Source organism: Heterocephalus glaber, unplaced genomic scaffold (genome assembly GCF_053883595.1).
Source record: "Heterocephalus glaber isolate CG9 unplaced genomic scaffold, H.glaber_assembly_v1.0 deba00001504, whole genome shotgun sequence".
Classification (NCBI taxonomy): domain Eukaryota; kingdom Metazoa; phylum Chordata; class Mammalia; order Rodentia; family Bathyergidae; genus Heterocephalus; species Heterocephalus glaber.
Genome location: NW_028258324.1, coordinates 70,603,280 through 70,621,047, shown reverse-complemented (window position 1 = coordinate 70,621,047; position 17,768 = coordinate 70,603,280). Strand labels below are relative to the sequence as shown.

Sequence of the window (17,768 nt, the reverse complement as noted above, 5' to 3'; positions counted from 1 at the left end):
AGATAGTTATTGATTCAAGCTTGAAATAAACCATGGATAAACAAACAGAAAAGACTCATAAACCAGACTCTGTCTTCCTTCACCCGACAGGGACAAGATATCTACAACCATCGGTTGATTTAGGTATCATCCAGATATCACCAAACTATCAGACCCTAAAATCAAATTTCTAATAGGGAACAATTTGTCAGCCATAAAGAAACCAAAAACAGCCAGGTGCAGGGGAACATGTCTGTAAATCCACTACTCAGGAGGCTGAAGCAGGAGAATCACAAGCTCAAGGTGAGCCTGGGCAACCTAACAAGATCTTACCTCAAAATAATAATTACAAAAATTAAAAGGCCCAGGGATGTAGCTCAGTGGTAGAGCACTTGTCCAGTGTGTGCCAAGCCCTGGTCCAATTCAGTACCAAAAGCACCAAAAACAACAATGACAGAAAATAAGTAGAGAGCAAAATTAAATTTGGAAAAGCAGAGCTGACAAAGTTCTATTATCTTTTTGCCTTCAACACAGCTAGTCAAGCAAAGCCAGAATGAAGCTGCCCAGGAGTTTGATGAAGTTTTTCCTGCCTGGAACTGGCCATCTTGGTGAGGACACCCACACTGCACACTATTAAAAAAGTGTTTCCGGCAGGCGTGGTGGCGCATGCCTGTAATCCCGCCATTCAGGAGGCTGAGGCAGGAGGAGAGGCCAGCCTGGGCTACATAAATTCAGGGCCAGCCTGAACTACAAAGTGAGACCCTGTCTCCAAAACAAAACAAACAAACAAAAAAATTGTTTCAGCTAGACCTGGTGGCACACACCTATAATGCCAGCACTCAAGAGGCTGAGGCAGGAGGATTGATGTTTGGGCTACATGCTGAGTTCAAGGCCATCCTGAACTACATCTCAAGATCCTACCTTTTTTTTGGTATCAGAGATCAAACTCTGGACCTTGTGCTTGTGAGGCAGGTGGTAGCACCACTGAGCTACATCCCTGGCCCAAGATCCTATTTTAATTTAAAAAAAAAAAGAAAAAGAAAAACTGATTTCAGAAAAAAGTAAAATCATAACTCTTATACAGATAGAAAGGTGAACATATTAAAGATCTTGTTTTACTCCTACAATAAGAAGGAACCGACCAAATGTTATAATCAGTTCAAGAGAAAAAAATCAAAAAGCCACAAATGTAAAAAAAAAACAACAAAAAACCCACAAATGTGTGTGCAGTGAAAGACTGTTGAGAGGAATTACAAATGGAGACAAAATTGACTTTTTTTCCACAGAGAGAAAGGAAGTCAACTAAATCTCTACCAGACAAGAGAGAATTCACACGTCTATCAGTTGCCTACAACTATGAAAGGAGATGAAAAACTCCAAGGCAAGAATCAGGGCTAGAACCAGACAGCCCTAACGGGCATGCTGTAGATGATGACTAGCTTTTCATGGAAACATAAAACTTTTCCTACTGCCAGTATTTATTCACTTTTTATTTTGTTCCTGGCACTGCACTAAATACTTCACAAGCTTATCTCATTTATCACCACACTAACCTGGAGAGGTAGGTATAATTATTAAACACACTTAGCAGATTAGGAAACTGAGGCTTTAGATGGTTGAAGGAAAAATATATCAGGAAGACCATTGCATCCTTCGTTGTAAATTTTAATTGATTATATCTCTTAGACTAAGAAACATTTTTAAAATTATTTTAAATTTTCAATTGACACAATAATTATATTTATTAATGTGGTGTAGTATGACCTTAAATACATGTATACAATATGTAACAATCAGATCAGGATACTCGGCTATCTACTACTTCAGACATTTCTTTGTGTTGAGAACATTCAAAATCCCCCCAACTGGCTATTTTCAAATGTTAAGTCAATTGTTGTCAACCGTAGACACCTTCTTGGGCTTTAGAATATTATAGGCTATTTTTCCTATCTGACCCCACCCCTGTAGCTGTTAACCATCTTTCCTTTATTTTCCCCTCCCCTCCACCATTAAGAAGCACTTTTAAAACTTTGGGGTATTTTATGTATCATTAAATTCACCTATTCCAAGTGTACAATTCCCTGATTTTTTAGTAACTTCACTGAATGGTGCTACAATTACATGCATCAGTTTGGGAACATTTTTATTTCCCCTAATAAGATCCCGCATGCCTATTTATAATTTATCCATGTCCCAAACTCAGACCCAATCACTAATTGACTTTCTGCTGCTATGGATTTACCTTTTCTAGACATTTCATCTGAGTGGAATGAGACAATATGTAGTCTCTTGTTTATTGTAACATGATGTCTTACAGGTTCATGCGTGATGTAGCATATATCAGGAAGTTCATTCCTGTTATTGCTGGATAGCATTCCATTATATGTATATGTCACACTTGGTCTATGCACTTCCATTTGGTGGATACTGTTTCCAGATGCAGGTTATTATAATTCGTTTAGAACAGCACCACTTGACAGGACTGCGGACATCTTGAGTCACAACTTGCATGATTGTGCTACAGTAACCCTAGGCTCAGAAAAACCATAATTATACAAAACCTCTAGAATGGCATGTGGAACTTTGTAACCAGACCTTGGATCAAGGAAGTGCCTCACTCTATTAGCTTAAGATAAGCCAGGTGCATTCCAGTTTAGATGAAGTCACTTTTGCCCTTCGTCATACACACATACCCTGCTTCCTTTCCCAAATTGCAAGGACCCATCTGGCACTTGGACCGCTCAGGTGTAGTCTTGCTGCTCCCCAGGCCCAGGCTTCTGGCTGTAAGTCCCCTAGTGAGTGGCAGCCCGTGTGATCTGCGGTCTGGTTGCCTATCTTTCTCTAGTCTCACAGCACCGCAGGGCTAGACCCCACACACCAAAACATGAATAATTTCACTATGAACACGCATGTGCAAATCTCGCTGTGCATATGTTTTTCTCTCTGTTGAGCAGACACCTAGGAGTCACATTTCTGGATTGTCCAGAGGTTTTACATCTAATTCTTTGAAGAATATCCAAGATGCATTACAAAGTGTGTCCACCATTTTTACATTCCCACTAGCAATATATGACGGTTCTAACTCCTTCTGACTCTCATATACATTGGTTATTGTTAATCTTATTGCTTATAGCCATTCTGTGGGAATACAATTGTATCTTACTGTGGTTTTAATTTGTATTTCCCTAGTGACCGATGATGTTGAGCATTTTTTCATGCATGTATTAATCAGAGGTCCTATCAAGAGGATGTGAGTCTCTTAAAATCACTTTCCATGCTCTGGGCACTTGAGGGAATTTTAATGTCTTGCGTGTGTGGGTCACGTGCATGCACGTGTGTGTGTGTCACGTGCATGCACGTGTGTGTGTCTGTGTGTGTGTGTGTGTGTGTGTTAGTTACTGGGAATTGAACTGAGGGCCTTCACCCTGAGCTACATCCTAGGCCCTTTTCATTTTTTATTTTGAGATAAGGTCTTACTAAGTTGCCCAGCATAGGCTCAAACTTGCAATCCTCCTGCCTCGGCCTCCCAGAGAGCTGAATTATGGGAATGTAGCACCGCTTGGCTTACCCTCCTTTTATGGCCTTATGTAGGCCACAGGGACATGTGTAGAATCTCACCCTACACACATTATTGCAAAAATATGAAAAGATACTCCCGTCCCACATATTATTTACCCAAGGATACGATCCTTTGTCTGATCCCCTTGGGCAGATATGCTGCTGGAATTCAGAACTTTTCAGATTTGAGAACCATAATGGGCTGCATTACCATATATTAAATAATACAATGCTTCCATGGGGTGTGGGACTGTATCCTCAACCAAAAGAAAACACTTTTATTTCCATGAAAAATATGAATATTCATACTAAGGCAAATAAATACAGATCATAAATAGCTTCGTGTTAGTTCAGGTTTCATTGTGATTCCAAATAAATTCACACAGCAAAAAGGAAAAGAAGAGGAAGAAAAAGAAGAAAAGGAGGAGGAGGAAATAATTTTATTTTCAGAACTCTTTGAATTGCAGAATTATGGATAAAGACTTGGGGGCCCATTTCTAACTATGTGAGAGTTGAACTGGCTAACACTGTTTAAATGTTTTGACATTTAAACAAATGTTTATTAATTTTTCTTTTCATATTTTGAAACAAAACATTTCCCCCCAAATCTCAAACATTAATAGGCCAGGAGAACTCTCTTAGGCTCTGTACACTGGACCTCTTATGCTTTACAAGCAAAAAAGCGCTGTGGCTTTATGCAAAAGAGAGAAGCAGAGACAAACAGGCACAGAAATATGAACTTGTAAGAACATGTGGGTGGGAGGACCAAGGGCTGGGATAAGCTGATGCCCAAGAGCAACACTGAAGAGAAGAAGGAAACACCTGGTACCTAGGAAATGCCCTGCACTGTGCTAACTTGGTTTTCAAATGTTCTCTCTTTTAATCACCATCAAAAATCTGTGTAGACATAGTGTTTCCCATATTGTGAATGAGGTAAAATGCTCAGATTTAAGAAACTGCCCAAAAATTACATAGCATATGATGGAAACAAGGATTTGAATCCATGTCTTTCAATTCTAAGTTCAATCTTTTCCCCTCTGTGTTGTTCAGGACAGAATACGTTCAAAGAAAGATTCATCCTTGGGGAAAAGATACTTGCCTTTTCGACTAAGTAGAATAATTCAGTGATTTAGAGAGGAATATGCAAAAAGAGATATGACCAAGAGAATTTAATGCCAACCAAAAAAAGGAGAAAGGAAGAGGATGTGTAGCTAATTTAAGATTCTATATCTCCAAGTCTAAATGAGTTCCCTCAAAGGTTAAGACCTTGCAGATGTAATCTCAGAACCACAGTTAGTAATGTTCCCAAAATCACAGAGGAAAGAAAAGGTATTTGATGAACATATTTAACATTTTCTTGATTCCTAAAATTGGAGAAAAAGATTGATTTTGAAAACATTAGACTGATAAAGTTTGACTTCAATCTTGATCAGACCTCTTAAATAGAATCCTAAACAGATGACTTACAAACAGCACAGCACAGTGGTTGCTGGTTCATTGAGCCCAATAAATGCACCTGACCCCATTTGCTTTTTACATATATTTTTTGTCTGAGTTTGTTTTTTGAGACAGGATCTCACTATGCAGTTCGGGCTGGCTTTGAACTCACTATGTAGCCCAGGCTGGCTTCGAACTCAGTGATCCTCCTGCCTCACCCTCCCGAGTGCTGGGATGACAGGCATGCACCACCACGCCGGGCTGAGAAGAGGTTCTTAACCCGGAGTCCACGGCCCGTGAAAGCGTTGAAGTTATATGCAAACTTTAGTCCTTATGGACGTTGTTTTCAGCAGCTGGATGAACCACCTCTTTGCCTGCCCTGGATTCTCAAAGTAGTAATGGGTGTGTTGGGGCCGAGGTTAGGCACAAAAACTGTTGAAATTGTCATTCGTCCTTTAGCTTTTGTTAGATTCTCAAGGGGAGGGTGTGTTTGGAGTCTCATGGCGGTGGAGTGGAGGGGTGCAGGTCCTTGTGAGCCCTCCCAGTTCTCTTGTCCCATGGTGATGGCCCTTATCACTGGGGCTTAACCTGAGCCACTGATGAAGTCTCATTCCGGCTCTGATCCCCACCCCATGGGTTCCACTTAGCAACCACAGCTGCTGCCTCCTGCAGGGCCTCCCGCTGGCCTCGACTTTCCCTCCACAGCCTCCCTCCAGGGCGGCTTCAGGTCTGTAGACCCTAAGTGCAGCCTTCATCCCCCTTCCAGGCAGGACATGCAGAACTGCGGGTGCCTTTCCACATCTCAAGGGACTAAGGGAGGTGCAGGATGCAAGCCCGGTCCTCTCTCTGCCTAAGCACTCGGCATCCCTTTCCCAGGGTGCCAAATGAGTAGTGAAGCACAACCCGACCTGCATTAGCTTTCCTCCTCCCCCTCCTCCTCTTTTTTTTTTTTTTGAGACAAAGTCTCGCTATGTAGTTCAGGCTGGCCTCGAACTCACTATATTGTCCAATCTAGTCTCAAACTTGATCTTTCTGTCTCAGCCTCCCAATTCCTGGGATTACAGGTGTGCACCACCTCACTTGGCTTTTTCTCCTGACATATGTAATCCCTACACACACACACACACACACACACACACAGGTGCTCAGATTTAAGCACAGAGTCAAAACTGTGTGCTGAGGGGGGCTGGGGATTTAGCTCAGTGGTTTCGCCGCCTGCTCCGAAAGCACAAGGACCTGAGTTCGATCCCTGGTACCAAAAACAAACAAACAAACAAACAAACAAACCATTCCTTTGGGCCGGGGATTTAGCTCTGTGCTTCTGCTGCCTGCTGCGCAAGTGCAAGGACCCAAGTTCGATCTCTGGTACCAAAAAAAAAAAAAAAAATTAGGGGCCGGGGATTTAGCTCAGTGGTTCTGCTGCCTGCCTCGAAAGCACAAGGACCCAAGTTTGATCCCTGGTACCAAAAAAAAAGAAAAGAAAAAAAAAATGTGTGTGCAGAGGGCCAGGAATTTAGCTCAGTGGTGCCACCGCCTGCCTTGCAAGAGAAAGGTTCTGAGTTTGATCCCTGGTACCAAAAAAACCCCCAAAAATCAAACAAACAAAAAAAGTGTGTGCTGTGTTATACACTAGTATAATCATCTACTTCCTTCCCTTTCTCTTTCTCTTCCCTCCTTTGTCCCGAATTCTGTTGAGCCAGAAAGAGCAGGATTTAGTTCTCCTGTACTACATCAGAAATTTTCCATAAGTCATGTCCTTCTGGGGGTAGCATTTTCCTTCCCCCTGGGCTGTAGCAGAAGAGTTACAGAGGAAACTGATTTATACAAAGATAGAGTATTCACGGGAGGGCTAAAGCTCCATAGGTTTCATATTTTTAAATATTATTCCATTATACATATTTGTCCTGAAATACTTCATCTTTGGGGTTTTTTTTTTTTGGTACTGGGGATCGAACTTGGGACCTTGTGTTTGCGAGGCAGGTGCCAGAACCACTGAGCTAAATCCCCAGCCCTGTCCTGAAATACTGGAAAAGCACAGTGCAAAAGGTAGAATTAACTTATTCTTTGTTCTCTACTGGTAGACTAGTCTTGTAATTTACACTCGTGTGAATTTGGATTTAAAAACTAAAACTTTCAAGTAACTTTTTTGAAGATGGAAGAATGGGACAATGAACTAAGAAGTGCATACAGCCTTCAAGAGCTTGAAAAGGAAAGAATAGGAAAGGGATTCTCTCCAGAGCTGCTAGAAGAAATGCAGCCCTGACAGCACTGATTTTAACCCTGCAGCCGTTTCAGACTTCTACCCTCTAGAACTGCAAAGTAACTTGTATTTCTTTAAGCCACCAAGTTTGTGACTTGTGACAACTGTAGTCAGTAACTCATAAAAAGAGACTAAAAGGTAGGTGAAACAGAAGGAAACTACCCCCATGTGTGTCTAGTAAGAGAAAGAAGAGAAGAAATACAATATTTTTTAATGGCTGGAAATTTTCCATAACTGCAGAGATGAATATTCAGCAGGGATCAGACCACAGTTTAAAAATGATCACTGCACATCATCTGTAACCAAACACGCCATGGTGAAGTAGCTAAGACTCAGAGAAAGTCTGAAAAGCAAATTGACCCACAAGCAGTGGCAAGAACCAGACACCAAGAACACTCCTTTCTGAGAGGCCGCAACTGTCAGCGGTCAGCCAGACTGTCAGCATTCAAAGTTGGCCTCCGGTGTGGCCCGTGCACCTTTGATCCGGGTCCTGGTACAGGCTCGGGGGAGAATTTGGACCAGGAAGATGGGAGGAAGCTGGTTCCCCAGGGAGAGACTTCCCTTCTGCCTTGTTCTCCATCTTCTGCTTCAAGGTAAGAAGGGGACAATGACAGGGGCCGGATTCCCTCCAATAGGTCATCGAGTAACTTCTTCCAAATTTCCAGCTCCTAGAGGTCTGAGGTGGACAGTTTTCTCATAATGATACTGTATTATCATGATGCCCAAGACTTTCCTTTTCTGAAAAGCAGGAAATCCATGCACGAGAGCACTGCTCTCTTCTTCCCGTGTGTCCTCCACAGTCGTCTTCTCTTCCACTTAGCCCCTCACCCCGTCTACCTTTCTACCCAGCAGTGTAATTCTTACTGCACTATGAGAGCCACCCCACTGTCACAACGTGCCCACCTACTTTAGCCATAACTGTCCTGTGACCTGCTAGATCCAGATGTTCTGGGGTAAGATGCCAGGGGCCAGCACACCGAGGGTGAAGGCAGTGTGCTTCTCTTCCAGTGAGGTAACGAGGTACAGTGGAAAGAACTCAGGATTTGGAGACAGATGGAGCTGGGTTGGAATCTTGGTCCTTCACTTTGCTAGCTGTGGGACCTTAGTGAGTGGCTTAAACTGAGCTTCAGTTTCTCCTCTGTAAAATAGGACTCACCCTGGAAGGTTATGGAGATCCAGTGAGAAAAAGGGTGTTGCACAGTGCCTGCTTCTGATACGCGTCCCTGCCCCTTTGGTGATCAAATGACTTCTTTTTTTCTTTCTTTTGGTATCGGGGATCAAAGTTGGGTCCTTGTGCTTTCGAGGCAGGCGGCGGAACCACTGAGCTAAATCCCCAGCCCTACATGACTTCTTGATAAGGGACCACAGAGGAGGACTGAACCAGAGGTAGCCTTGAAGGTCAGTACAGGGACACCTGGCCTAGAAACTAGGGACATAAAAGCTTCTCTGGGTGCTTGGAAATACTGACTGACAAATATTTGCTTCTGATAGAAGACACATGGATTAATCTGGAGAGCCCAGTGACTCTGGGAGTGGATAAGGCCCGGTGTCCTTGGTAGGGAGGTCACCAACCATCTCTCTCATTCCAGGTTGTTACTCCTTCAACACATTCCCAATGGCAGAAATATTGGAGCCTTTATTCATCAGAACAGGGGGGCAGGCAGTACCTCAAAAGCCTTGAGAAAGCTGATAGGAGGGTTGAGCAGCAAAGTAGGGAATCTGGAAGGTAGGGTCAGTCCAGGTGAAAACAGATGATTTGGGGTCCAGGGACTGTGACCCCCATCTGACACCCATCAGTCTCAGGGCTCAGTTTGCATGCAAATTTGGGCATGCAAAGCACAGAGACAAAGTATTAGAAAGTAGGCCGATGGCCTGACTCAGCTCACCACAGTAGCTTCCGTTATTTGCCTTCCAGCCTAGCCCATCCTCCTTGGCCCTGGCAGGAAGTGTCCAGCTCCTGGACCTCTCTCAGCGAACCCATCCCCCACTGGTCTCCTCACGGGCCAAACAGCCCAGCTGCAGACAAACCCGACTCACATCAGGCCCAGCTTCCGCCTCTTATTAGCTCTCTGGCCTTGGGAAGTTACTTCCTCTGGCACCTTAGTGGGAACTCATTTATTACATGAGAATAAAAATAGTGTTTACCCTCCCATGAAGTGGGGAATAGAATATCGGTTACCAGAGCTGAGAGGAGGTGGGGGAGGGACACAGAGGATGGTTACTGGGGGTGGGGTGCAACTGTATCAGAGGCATGACTTCTAAGGTTCTATAGCACAGTAAGATAATAATTAATTGTATACTTCATAATAGCCAGGAAAGGGGATTTTGAATGTTACCAACACAAAGAAATAATAATAAGTGTCTGAAGCGACAGAGATGCTATTACCTCCATCTGATCATTACACATTGTATACATGTATTGAAATGTCACTCTAGATTCCATAAGAATTAGCTAAATATTTTTTAAAAAGCAATTGCTAGTAAGTGTAGCACTGAAGTATAAAAATTAGAGGGCCTGGGATTTAGCTCAGTAGTACCGTGCCTGCCTTGCAAGCTCAAGGTCCTGAGTTTGATCCCCAGTACCAAAGAAAAATAATTGGATATAAAATATGTTATGAAGTGATTTTTTTAAACAAAATCTAACAGGGGGTTGGGAGGATTGAAGGAAGTAATCTGTTTAAAGCACTCAGAACACGCCTGACCAGAGCAGTGCCTATCAGTGCTCATCACGGCCTTGCCATGCAGAGAGGAGAAATGTCACTCCAACCCACTCAATGACAAAGGTGCCGAGTTTTCGGTCCCACAGCATCAAGGAATGAAGGTGCAAGCCAAAGGAACAAGTTAGGAGAGTTTTATTGGAAATAAGAAGAAGAGCTCCTGGGTTTCTAGGAAGGGTCCCTAGGGGTGTGGCCACCAAGAGAGGCCATTTGTGAGGGGTAATTTATACAGCAAAGTCACACTGTGCGCAAAGTGTGGGTCAAACTAGCATCAGCCTATAGGATCACAAGTGTAGCCACTTAGTTATCATTGATCCAACAGGGAAATGAATCACATAGCAAGGGTGCATGGAAAAACAAAGGCATTTGGGGGCGATGGGTCCAGATGCTCTGGTCACCTAGGTGGGCGACAGAAGCCTATCCGGATGTCCTGGACCAGGTGGTGCTAACTACAGGATAATCTCAAGTTACTCTTTATCCCTTAGGGCCTGGCCACTTCTTCTCCATCTTGAGGCCTGGCCTTCTTCAGATGCGCCTCAGTCACAATTCTGATGTCTTTCTTTTTTGTGTTGATTTCTTTGAAGGCCCAGTCCCCCTCTGACTTGATACTGTTAACTAGCTTAGCTGTGTATAACCTCACACACTGGGTCTACTACAGGACAAGGCCGTTCTTTCACCATCAACTGCTCTGGGTTTGGCCAGCCCAGGGTGGAGCCGGCTGTTCTGGATTCAATGTTGAACAGAAAGGCCTTCCACCCAGTCATCAGCCTCGAAGTCCGCGTCCAAGTCAACATCTCCTTCACGACTGCCATCCTAGATGTAGTGAGTGGTGATCCTTCTGTCCCCTCTGGTGTCTTTAGTGTTTTCTCAGCCCCTGGCAAACCAAACGGAAAGCCCTTCACCACACTGTTATGTGGCTTTTCCCCAACAGAGAGAATCTCGAAACAAAACAAAACAAAAAACAACAACAAAAACTCTTTGCCCCTCATCGGGGTGAGACACAGTAGCACACGGAAGAGAATGTTTTCTCGCCCAATGTCTGGGGTCCACCACCCTCTCCCCCAGGTTCTGATTGGCTCGAGTCCAGATCTTCATATTTTTTGGCTCCTCGGGTTATTCCAAGATGGACCAAGGCTTAAGAAGCACTAGCTTACGCTAGTCTGCCAGGGACTTTCCTGCCCACAGCCTAATAGATTTATTTTGATCAAGCTTTTGTCCTTGAGCTGTAATATTGGCCTTGCCAGGCATGGTGGCACATGTCTGTAATCCCAGCACTCAGGAAGCTGAGGCAGGAGAATCGCTGCAAGTTGAAGGCCAGCCTGGGCTACATAGTGAACTCAAGGCCAGGCTAAACTATACAGCGAGACCCTTTTTCAAAAAGACAAAATACAAAAACAACAAAACATATATACATATATATATAAATATATACATATATAAATATATATACACATATATATAAATATATATACATATATAAATATATACACACATATATACATATATATGTGTATATATATATATATACACACTCACATACATATATTGGCCTTGATCATAACATTGCCTTTATATTCCTGGGGGATTAATAAACAAAAATAGGGAGTAATGTAGGGTGGGGGCCAGGCACATATCTTACAGGCAGCTTGCTGAAAGCAGGAAATTTTTTTGGCAGGATGAACAGCTGCAGCTCATGACCTCATTCTTGTGGCTAGAAATGGTACAGTCAACACTTTATTCTCTCCTTTCAGCGGACTTAGAAAAGATTGTAAACAAGGATGCAGTAACTGTGACCTTTTATGTACCCAACAATATAGTTTTGGAACACTGGAAGGGGAAACTGAAAAATCTGTAATAATGGTGAGAGGCTTTGTTATGTTGCTTTTAAAAATCAAATAGGGCTGGGGATTTAGCTCAGTGGTTCCACTGCCTGCCCTGCAAGCACAAGGACCTGAGTTTGATCCCTGGTACCAAAAAAAAAAAAATCAAATAGGGCTGGGCACAGTGGTACAAACCTGTAAACCCAGCTACTTGGGAGTCTGAGGCAGGAGGGTCATGAGTTCGAGGCCTCCTTGAGCTACACACTGAGACCCTGTCTCACAAAGCAAAACAAAACAAAACAAACAAGTAGGCCGGGGATTTAGCTCAGTGGTTCTGTTGCCTGCCTTGCAAGCACAAGGTCCTGAGTTCAATCCCTGATACCAAAAAAAGAAAGCCTCAAGAAAAAAATTGAAAAAGAAATTATCTAGATCACATTCTCTGACTATAAAACAATATAAACTAACTACAAAAGGGTAGCTGCCTCACCAAGAAAACCTTGTGTCTTGAGAATTTAAAATTAAACTTCCAAATATTTTGCACTAAGGAGAAAATAAAACAACCAATAGAAGTTATGAAGGGCCGGGGATTTAGCTCAGTGGTTTCACTGCCTGCTGTGCCAAGTACAAGGACCTGAGTTCAATCCCCAGTACCAAAAAAAAAAAAGAAGAAGAAGTTATGGACTATTTAGAAATGAAGAGCACTACATATGAAAATTTATGGAATGTAGCCAATGCATAACTCATTGGAAATTTTACATCTTAAAGGAATGGATTAAAAAACAAAGTAGGAGGAAGGCCAGGGATTTAGCTCACTGGTTCCGGCACCTGCCTTGCAAGTGCAAGGTCCCAAGTTGGATCCCTGGTACCAAAAAAAAGTGGGAGGGTAGGAAATGAAGCTAACTTAATTAAATTTCCAACTTGAAAAGCCTGATTGGAGGGAAAGAAGAAGCTGGGGAAAGATGGTAACAATCCTGAACCTTGCCTTCCAAATTCGACAGACAGACAGTGCTGGGCCATTGTGCCATCTGGAAGCTTATTAGAAATGCACTGGAGGGGCCGGTGATTTAGCTCAGTGGTTCCACTGCCTGCCTCGCAAGCACAAGGACTGGAGTTCAATCCCTGGTACCAAAAAAATAAATGCACTGTAGGGCCGGAGATTTAGCTCAGTGGTTTTGTCCCCTGCTGTGCAAGCGCAAGGACCCGAGTTCGATCCCTGATACCAAAAAAAGAAATGCACTGGAGAGCTAGGCATGATGGCACACCCCTATAATCCCAGCACTAAGAAGGCTGAGGCAGGAGGATTACAAGTTTGAGGTCAACCTGGGCTACATAGTAAGTTCAAGGCCAGCCTGAACTACAGAATGAGACCCTATCTCAAAAAACAAAAAAACAAAAAAATAAACTCTGGGTTTGAGTCCCAAGAAATGTACTGGATTTCACACTCTGCCTAGGGTGACCAGCTGTCCCAGCCTGCCCCAAAGTGTAGAGTTCATGGGACATGGACAGACAATGTTAAACCAAGCAAGTTCCTGACAAACCAGGATGAGTTAGCCATCCTACCTGCTGAATTGGAATTGCATTTCATCATGATCGCCAGATGTTTTATATACACAGTGAAGCTGGATCTCATACAAACTTTTATTTAACACACACAGAGCCCTGTTCTGTCTGTGGCTCCACAAACTGCTGCTGCTAACACTGAAAGCATCCTGAGACCAGATAATCCCACCCTGTTAGACAATCCTTGGTAACACTCTTCAGAGAGGGTTACCAGCCATGGAAAGGAGAGCCCAAGGACTCTTTTTTCCAAGAACCAAAGGCTTGTTCAAGGTCTCCTTGCTATAAAGGCTGGTGAAAGGTCCTTAGAAGACACTTAAGACCTTGCTAGACCCCCAGCAACATTACAGTTTATAAAATCCTTTCATGTGCCCTATTCCATCCGACAGTCTTATTTCACACTAAGGAATTTCTAGCTCAGAGAGGCTGAGTTACAGATTGTTTGACACTGATTCTCATTCATACTGCAAAAAGGAGAGGTCGTCCTTCATTGTCAGTGATTTCCCACTGCAGTGCTAAAGCAAGGGGACCAGATTTGTGGGTTTGTTTTGTTTTGTGGTGCTGAGCACTGGATCCATGGCCTTGTGTGTGCTATGCAGGTGCCCTTCCACTGAGCTGCACCCCCAGCCCTAGCAGAGGCACCACATTTTATAGAGAAATACATACAGAGAGGTTGAATTTTAGTTATTCTGATTTCTTTTCTTTTCTTTTGTTTTGGTACCGGGGATTGAACTCGGGACCTTGCACTTTCGAGGCAGGCGCTGGAACCACTGAGCTAAATCCCCTGCCCTATCATTCTTATTTCTTAGAAGAAAAAGTAAATATATCAAAATATTGAGACTCCACAAAGTTCAGGTGGTAGATTCACAGATGTTTATTACGTTATTTTATGGACTTTTCTATTTTCTTGAAATATTGGCGACTTTTAAAGAAAAAAAGCAAAGGGCAGGAGAAAATAACCCTGATGTGTCTCAAGCTCTCGCCCATCTCCCACCTGGGCTCTAGGTCTGGGACAACCCCCTGATCCGCTGGAGCCCGGAGGAGTGTGAGGGCATCAGGAAGATGAGTGTGTTGGCCAGGAACCTGTGGCTCCCGGATATTTTCATCGTTGAGTTGTGCGTGTTAAGGGCTGTGGAAAGCCAGGAGGAAACCCCATCTCCTAGTACCAGTAGAGCTCACCAGTAGAGTAGAAGTGGTCTTAGATGACAGAGAAACAACCCAAACAATAAGAAAAATCACAGCACGTGCCTCCCACTTCATTTTTCCTGTAGCACAGAGAAGGAGAAAACCCCCAGAGGGCTCACAGCATTTGTAAGTAATGAAGGTCACATCCAGTTTAAGAAACCCATGAAGGTGCCCAGTCTCTGCAACCTGGACATCTTCTACTTCCCCTTTGACCAGCAAAACTGTACTCTTACCTTCTGCTCGCGGCTCTACACAGGTAAGTCGCAGACATGGGGTGCCTGGCCCCCACCAAGGGGAGGAAGACCACAAATGAGAGCAACTAACAAAGCAATAGAAAACAAAATATAAAGAAACCTTGAGTAAAGAGTGGCTGAGAAGTGCAGTGGAGCAGAGTCAGGCTCTATGGATGCTTAAATATGTTCCACAAAGGATCCAAATCTGTCTTGTTAATCGCCATCCCCAACTCCTAGAAAGTTCCTGGCATACTGTAGATACCCCCAACATATCTGTTGAATGAAAGAGTGGAAACAGAGTGCAGCTGAGCCCCCAGTCTTCCAAGTTATGTCCTTGGAAAATGACCTGAGTAGTTCTCCCTTTCAGCAGATAACTTGATACTGGGCATGGAGAAAGAAGTGTGGGAAATGGCAGCAGCGTCCCAGAACATTGTTCCTGTCCACGGGGAATGGAAGCTCTTGAGCATCACCAAGGCCACGCCAAAGACGGCCATGGACCCCTGACAGAGCCCGCTGTCACTTGTCGAACAGTACCTGAATGGGGGAGTGAGGATGAAGAAAAATAAAGACAAAGAGATAGAGTCGGGAGGGCTCCCAGAGACCGAGCGCCCAAGTTTATTTTTCTCCTCTCTTTTATACAACAGGTGAGTTTGGTTGTTAATCATGATCCTTATCCAGAGACACCTGCTTCCTTGTTTTCTAGTTCTTTGGGAATTCCCCACCCTCATGGGCTTGTTTCTCGGGGTTACAGAACGTTCATCACGTTCCAGGGCAATCTAATTCGGCAAGGATGCGGTTCCTCATAACATAGCCTACTTGCTTTATACAATGGAGGGTAAGATTCAAAATGGAGCCTCTCTGGCTAACACCCTCTCCACAGACACCCATCTGCATGATCAGATCGTGTTCTATGTGAGCTCGGAGGTCCTTGCTTTTTGCTTCCTTCCTTGCTTCTACCCTTGCCTAGAATCTCCACCAAGCAGGTAGTGCCCAGCTTTCAGGGTGTCTCAAAACTCTCTCTCCTGCTGCCCAGCCTCCCTCTCCTCCATAATGCTCATGGGGCCAGCTAACTCTCTCTCTCTCTCTCTCTCTGGGTTCAATACCAGGTTAAGGTGCTGTACTCCCCACCACTCCAGAACCCAGGGTGACAGCTGACCCTGGAAAAAGAAACAGTCACTGTCAGTCCTGGCAGCAAACTTATTCCTGAATTTGGGGTTTTCTCCACACCCCACATTTATTCCCCTCCCTGTCCTCCCCACCAGGTGGCCATCAAACGCAGGCTCCGGTTTTATGTCCTACACCTCCTCGTGCCCAGTGGCCTCCTGGTAGCCATCGACGCCCTCAGCTTCTTCTTGCCGACAGAAAACGTGAATCTCACCCCCTTCAAGACGGCCCTGCTGCTGGCCTACATTGTCTTCCTGCTCCTGATGAACGACTTACTCCCTTTCGGTGGCGGCCCTCTCATCAGTACGGCCCCTCCCACTCTCCAGAGAAGCAAAGGCGGCTGGGAGGGGGGACCAGGCCCTGCTCCCCCTCAGGAGGGAAGGGCTTCTGAGGGAAAGACTGCACCTGGGCAAGAACTTTGCAGAAAGTTCAGACTCCAGGCTGCCTTTCCCGCAGGCGTCTACTTCGCCCTGTGTCTGTCCCTGATGGTGACTGGCCTGCTGGAGACCATCTGCATCACCCACCTGCTGCACCTGAGCCCCACCCCGCCCCCACCCGTGCCCCACCGCCTCCACTCCCTGCTGCTGCGCCGTCCCGGGCCCGGGAGAGGCCGCCCTGCTGCACCCAGCGCACGGGAATCAGGGCCCGGGTCAGTCCCGCGCCTGCCTACCAGGTGAGGGCGCCTCCTCCCGGGCCCTCCTTCTGTCTCCCTCCCTCCCTCCCCGTGCCTTCTGCAGCCCAGCGCTGAGTCTCTGTCCTCTCCGCAGGCCTGAAAGAGCCGGGAGAGCCAGAGCCCAGTGGGTGCCCCGAATCGGGGGGCGCCCGGAGGGAGCAGGAGGTGGTGGAGCTGTGGGTGCGGTTCGGCCATCTGATGGACACCCTGCTTTTCCGCCTCTACCTGCTCTTCCTGGCCTCCTCCCTCGTCTCCGTCATTGTCCTCTGAAGCACCTAGGCCTGATGGCTGTGTGCCCACTCCGAGATGCCTCTGACCTCCAGGCACCAGCCAGGTCCGCGCCTTCTGTCTGCCACATGCTCCAGGATGACCACATCCCTGCATCTCACGAGCACCCTCCACCGGTCTGCGTGATCTGGGTCCCCTCCTCTGCCCCACGAATGGCCCCAGTAAATCACTTTGCAGACCTCTCTGGCTCTTAGTCGTGTCATAGTGTTGCGGGATTTAAGAGACAGGAGAGGCCACTGGGAAACAGGAGGATTTTATTCTAGGTTTAGGTGAACACCAGCTCAATGGACTAATGTCCAAACGAAGAGCTTTCAACAAAGAGAAGTTTTAGTTTTCATACATTTGGTCAAAGGGGTTGGTCTTTTTAGTGACGTGGCAAGCGAGTTTATAGAAACAGGATGAGGGCAGACGGTTTTGTAATTTAGCCTTGAAAGAAGACAGAGCCTTGTGAATCTTCTGAGAAGATGATATAAACTTTGTTGCCAATATTATCTGGACCAGAACAAAAAGTTATAGCTACAAGGGAAGAGGGGATGATGGGAGGCTGCCCAAGGCTGGGAAAAACTTGTTTTCCTTTAACTCCTTTCAAAAACATGTTTTCTTTTTCTTTTTTTTTCAATTTTTAAAAATTTTAACGTAGGGGCCAGGGCTTTAGCTCATTGGTTCTGCTCCCTGCCTCACAAGAGCAAGGACCCGAGTTTGATCCCCAGAACCAAAAAAAAAAAAAAAAAATTTTAATGTAATATGAGTAGAGATTGATAGAGAAAATATAAAAAGCACTGTCTTACTTTTATGAAAAAATAAAACAAAATTTCATAACAAAATAATTAGAGAATAAGAATAGTTAATACAATATGTATCATGATCTTAAAATAATGGCCAAAATGTTACTCAAGA

At 44.8% G+C, this 17,768-nt stretch overlaps 1 protein-coding gene across 1 annotated transcript; it reads left to right on the top strand.

Moving 5' to 3' along the window:
• Nucleotides 1-228: 228 nt before the first annotated feature.
• Nucleotides 229-16,862, top strand: LOC101717686 (5-hydroxytryptamine receptor 3E). Its single transcript, XM_087185989.1, is given in 9 exon segments — nt 229-282; nt 10,576-10,773; nt 11,627-11,671; nt 14,334-14,443; nt 14,600-14,769; nt 15,114-15,232; nt 15,617-15,658; nt 16,009-16,519; nt 16,678-16,862. Coding segments are annotated over 9 exon segments (1,434 nt in total).
• Nucleotides 16,863-17,768: the final 906 nt, after the last annotated feature.